This window comes from Rhagoletis pomonella, unplaced genomic scaffold (assembly GCF_013731165.1).
Source record: "Rhagoletis pomonella isolate Grant_MI unplaced genomic scaffold, Rhpom_1.0 Rhpom_scaffold_09669, whole genome shotgun sequence".
Lineage (NCBI taxonomy): Eukaryota > Metazoa > Arthropoda > Insecta > Diptera > Tephritidae > Rhagoletis > Rhagoletis pomonella.
The window spans coordinates 1-6081 of record NW_023468199.1 but is presented as its reverse complement, the minus strand read 5'-3'; the positions used below and the strand labels follow the sequence as shown (position 1 = coordinate 6081).

The 6081-nt window shown below is 31.4% G+C and overlaps 1 protein-coding gene across 1 annotated transcript; it reads right to left on the bottom strand.

Annotated features, from left to right (window-relative positions):
• Nucleotides 1-334: 334 nt before the first annotated feature.
• On the bottom strand, nt 335-1122 carry LOC118756295 (caltractin-like). The gene has a single exon (XM_036491066.1). The coding sequence runs from the start codon at nt 1053-1055 to the stop codon at nt 504-506; it is 552 nt and encodes a 183-aa protein (XP_036346959.1). The 5' UTR covers nt 1056-1122; the 3' UTR covers nt 335-503.
• Nucleotides 1123-6081: the final 4959 nt, after the last annotated feature.

The window sequence follows — 6081 nt, the reverse complement described above, 5'->3', positions numbered from 1 at the left end:
ACATAGTCTCTTTATAGCTCGAGGCATTTCGTCCAGCGTTTTTCCAATTTTTTGAATTTCTTCAAAATAATACGTTTTTCAAGGTCCTAAAAATAAAGGTTTGTTTCAGTGATAACCCCTTCATTCGGCCTAAATCTCATATCGTCCAGCCATTTCTTCGGAAACAGGAAGCTAATCGTAGCCCAATTGATGGAATTTTTCAATGGTGACTACACACGTGAGTTGTGTATGTTCAATATATAAGTTTAGCAAAGGTATTTTTGTATCAGTAAACTTCGTTACATAAAAATATCTACAGCAACAATATTTATAAGTTAAAACTAATATCGTAGTAAGTAAATGGCATAATCTGTGTGGCTATAATCCACACAACTTAGTAAACATAATATAATAATAAAGATTAAACATAGCAAAACTAGAATTCATAGAATTATAGAAACATAATTTTTTATAGAATTGTAAAAATACATATCTAGCGTAAGCTGTATTCTACGAAATTTGGATTAATATAGACTTGTCTTTTTCATAATACGGAAAAACTCATCCTGATTTACAACTCCATCATGATCCAGATCAGCTTCATCAATCATTTCACGCAACTCCTCATCGGTCAGCGTTTCGCCCAATTCGCGGGCAACGCGCTTTAAGTTCTTAAACGAAATTGACCCGGTGTTATCGTCATCAAAAAGGCGAAATGCTTTTAATATTTCTTCTTTCGTATCCTTCTCAGGCATTTTTATGGTCATCAATTGTAGGAAATCGTTGAAGGATATACGACCAGTACCGTCCTTGTCAATTTCGACAATCATGCGCTTGATCTCTTCTTTCTTCGGCTGAAAGCCAAGTGCACGGAGGACAACCTTTAACTCTTTGACCTCTATAAAGCCGGTGCATTCGGTATCGAACAAGTCAAAAGCCTCCTTAATGTCGGCTTTTTGTCCTTCGCTGAGCTCGAACTTGGGGCCGGATTTCTTGCGCTGCGAAGTCGACGGATTTTGTCGTTTGCCAGCGACATTCGTGGCCAAAGTCGCGGTCGACGTATTATTATGATCCATTTTTTCTCTTAAATTTGGAAATACTATTCATGAACGGCTTCAATCTACAAATGAATATCAACCGTTGGCTGTTTGGTTGCAATTAATTTATTTGTGAATAATAAACAACAACGACGTGTTGCTGTGACCACAGGCAGTGTTGCCAGAGAAAGTGTACTAAAAAGCTTAATTTTTTCCAAAAAAATCTTCAAAATAAGATTTTAAAGATAAAAAGAAATAATTTCAAAATACCCTCGAAAAAATACACAATTTGATACTGGCTTTACGGCTGTAGATAGCCTTTATTATGTTGGCTGAAGAAACTTAACAATTTTGAGTTATTTCAATTTAAATTAAAAATAAATATTGGCTTCGTGGTATCACACAACTTTTAGCTAAGTTTGCTTTCTAAATCACATATGTTTACAAATAATTAACCTACGCTATTTTATGCGTACATTTAAAAAACGCGTCTATGTAGGGACGCGATATTTTAGCAAGTTTGGTATTTTTTTAACCGACTTCAAAAAAGCAGGAGGTTATCTATTTGTCGGAATATATTTTTATGTCCTTAAATATGTTACCGCATAAATTTGGACCACGTGAATCGATATTTTGTTTTTAATCGGAAAGGTGATAAATCGTCATTGGATCACGAAGAAATTAACGGTGCCTCTAAGTCGCTTGGTTTTTTGCTTAAAAATTACTTGTTTTTTTTTGTTTATTTAATGTTATCTATAAAAAAAAAAAACATGTAAGACCAATCTTTGTACACAAGGTAAGAAGATTCATAACAATGTTAAGCTTTTTAATTCGATTTTCTATGGATATTGTCTTGTAAAGCTTACAGCTTCTTTCTTTCTTGTTATAAATTTATCCATGTAGACTCATCACTAAATATTTAATAAAAAAACAGCTCAAAAAGTCTTAGTTTTGAAGATAAGTAAATCCTCACTTATGGCAACGCTGACCACAGGCAGCACTATGACCGTGGTCTCCATCGCGCTGCGCTATCAACCCTAACCAAACGACGTGCGTAGTTATTGAATGCTCCCTTGCTTTTGACGACGATTTTCCATATTCTCTTGAAAATTCTCTGTCTGTCGTCAGACTACATTGTAAATATTTAACGCAGATACGTATCAAAAAATTACACGAGCATGAAAAACTTTTTGGAAAAAACAAAATAATTTACATATGTAAATGATTTGTTTAGGCATTATTCAATACATATAAGGAACTGTTGGAATATATTCTGTAATAGATTGTAATGAGTATTATTATCTGAAAATAAAAATTGTAAGTTCACAAAATTTAATAAATTGGCGATTGAGATCATACAACCGTTTAAGAAAATTTCAAACTACACGATTACTCCAAATGGTCCTAACCATGATACAAATATATGAAGCTAGTTTCACTTCGATTATTTTTGATTAAAATCGTGATTATTGACTGGATTCCTCTTCAAAACGATCATGCATACTCCTTATTCATACCATTCCAGATAATATATAACATAGGCCTGCGAAGCTATATCCCTTAAAAAACTAATTACAAATTTGGAGAGATATTAGGTACTAAGCTACGAAAAAAATAAATAAAAAATGCTTCCACGTAAATTTTCCGAGAAAATTCGTTTTTAATATTTTTCAATGTTCCCGCATATTACTAGCGTTAACTTGGAATTCCCATAAGCCTTTCTGATGTATTTCCTTTTTGGTTGTTGTTCTTTCCGACAGGGTGGGTGTATGATGTATTTTGGAACGAATTTCCGTCATCCCTTGTCAAATTTGGTTTGGAGACATCTTTCTGATGTACTTAGTCTTTATTAGTCTAGGGGTATTTTTAACTAAAACTGGTGTTTTTCAGTAAAAATTTAATTTTGGAATACATAATACATTTTTTTTTTTCATGAAAATTTAAAAAATTATAAAATATGCATATCTTCACGTCTCTCATTAAAGAGGCCTTTGATTTTTTTACCCTTAAAAACTAATTAGCAATTTGAGTTGGTATTAGGTCCTAAGCTATGAAAAAATAATAAAAAATTTCCGTCAGATAAATGTTCCGAGAAAATTTTTTTTTTTCTTTTTGTGTTACCGCGTATTACTCCTTTTCTTAGTGTTACCGCGTATTACTGGCGTTAACTTCGAATTTTCATAAGTATTTCTGATTCACTTAGTCTCTTTAGGGTTATTTTTAACTACTACAGTTTTTTTTTTTTAAGAAAAAGTTTAGTTTTAGTTCGATTACTTTTTGGCTTTTCATGAAAATTGTTAATTATTCTAAAATATAAATATCATCAATAAAAATAAAATTCGATATGCCAGAAAAAAACAACGCTGTTCTTTAATTTAACATACCTAGATATTAAAAAAAATAATATGATTATTGGAAGAAGTAAAATAAAGATAATTTTCGCAGACCTGTTTAATGGAAGAGGAGATACTCTATTCAATGCTCCTCACACTTTTTGGACTCGAAAATTTTCCATTTGTATGATATTTCTCTATTTAAAGAGGAAATAGTATTTAAACACTCTTCACGTATTTTTTTTTTGGATTTGGATATTTATGATATGAGGGTTTTGTATAAATTTACTCAATTCATAAAGGATAGGCGAAAAATTAAAATTTTCGTTTTCTTATTAGAAGCCGCTGGCAGAAACGCACTCGGAGGTTTGCCTTTGCCTGCCGAGCAGCGACCGCTGTTCGAAAAAACCTTTTTTAATGTAGATGTTGCTCGGGCCACGAATCGAACCAGGTTGTACGCACCTCTAACGAATCAGCCACAGATGTTCATAAAATCACATTCCAAAAAAATGCCGAAAAAATTTAATCAAAGTCCTGAAATAATTATTCAATTGACATTCCATTTCCTAAAATACATATTTCAGTTTCATTCAGGTTTTACTAAAGATGCCTTATAATATATTTAAATATTTTATAAACTCCTTTTGTATACTACTATTCTTAAAGTTATATTTCATTCTAGTTTTAAAAGTGAAGTGTCAAATGACAGGGCTTGGGCTGCAGATGTGCAATACTATTTTATTTTTTTTTTAAGGTTTGCCACCTGTTACAAATTTTATTAAAATTATTTAATAAGACAGATGAATTCGATATTATAATATGGGTATCCATTGAAATGGTTTTGAAAATGCTTTACTTCTAACCGACAAGTAGAAGGGTTGCCACATGTTTAGAAAATCGAATTCACTTTAATTAGGGGAATAAGGTAACGGAAATATGTACATATACCTATATGGGTTTCAGACAAAAGAAACAACTGGGCATATTTAGCAAGAAATAAGTAAAGATTAAAAAATCCTGAGTTAATTAAAGAGTCCAGTAATTTAAAAGAATGTAATCAGATCAAATCACTGATTGACAATGTATGTATTTGTAATAAAATAACAAATACGATGTCGTAAACCTTTGGTTTGAAACAGTTATTATTTTAGTTTAACTAAATTGGCCTTTACAAACAGGTGGCAACCCTCTTAAATGTATTTATAAGTTATAAACTTCTTAAACCTCTGACTCCCTAAACCCTTTTCACATCCATCTCGATTGGGACCAATATTTTAATAATTCATTTAACTTATTTTAATATTTTGAATTAAATTTTTTAACAGGTGGCAACTCTTTAAAAAAAACTCTATTTTCTACAGGTCAAGCTTTTTAAACTGACACTTCATTTTTGAAAATAGAACGAATCGTGCAGATCTGATGGCACTGACAAAAAGTGAGAACAAAATGATTTTATGCATAGTAAAAAACGCATTACTTCAAAAAGTGCAAAGAATGAGGAGGTTTTTATTTCTTCTTACGAAAGCTTAATATCCGTACTATTTAATAAAATAATAAAAAATAACATATTTTTACATATATATTTTTTTATTCCATTAAAATTTACAATTTTTTGAAATTTTGATAGAAGAAAATTGTTTTTCTGGAATATCGCTGGGATCTAGATGTGACAGCTTTATGCGCTCTCATTAAAAATAGTTAAAAAACAACTTCTTTAAAAGGTCTCCAATTTTAAAATTTAGCCAAATACGCGTGTGGTCCATTGTACACTATACTATATTGAACTGTGATCCTCGTGCACCACTTTTTATTTGTTATTTACAAGAAAAAAAAAAACAATATAAGGCATTTTTGGTCCATGTCATCAATTCTACACCGTTCGTTGGATTTCCGAAAATGAGGTGGCAAATGAAAGAGCTTGGGCTGTAGATGCTAGGACTTAACGTTGATTTTTGGCAGTTTGTGTTCGGATATTTTTTTTTATATGAAAAAATTGCGGAGCACCCTCAACAAAAAAATTGCCAAAAGTCAACGGCAAGTCCAAGATACTTAAAATTTACTACAATTTGATAGGCTACAAAACTGAATACCAAAATTTTGTCTAAAGACGCTGATCAAGAAGTTAGAAATTTTGGTAAAACTTTGCAGAATTTTCAAATTTTTTGCAAAAAGTGTGAAATTTGAATTTATATCGTGTTTGTTAGTAATCGGCTATATTTTCATAAAAAAATAATAATTGTTAAATAAACTAAAGAAAAACAGGCAAAACTTAATAAAGTGACGCGCCCCAGTTTTTATTTGGTTAAATGTATGTTTATCTCGGTAACCGATTTAATAATTTGTACCAAACTCAATGCAATTTTATTGACCTTGGCTAACTAAATTTACACCCACTATCCAAAAAAACGTAAAAAACGTAGAATGCATTGCTTTAAGACGTTGCACTACGTTGGATTTTCTATCCTAGCAGCTGAAGGAAAGCATACAAAACATTTCAGACTTAAAAAAAAAAAATCGAAGTTTCTGAGAATTGCCCATATAATTATATTGTAGTAGTATAGTGTAGGAAGACAGGCATGTACGTGTGTGAATAGGCCTTTTGTTGTGTACAGATTGTGTTTAGACCTTAAGATTAGTTTTAATAGCGAGCAAGGCGAATTTATATAAGGTGGTGTTACTAGCTCAGCTGATTTTGTGTATGTGTTTCGCCGCACGGCTTCTGATATCAAATT

What these genes read in the sequence shown, in the direction of transcription:
- LOC118756295 (XM_036491066.1), bottom strand. Translation starts at nt 1,055, where the DNA reads ATGGATCATAATAATACGTCGACCGCGACTTTGGCCACGAATGTCGCT.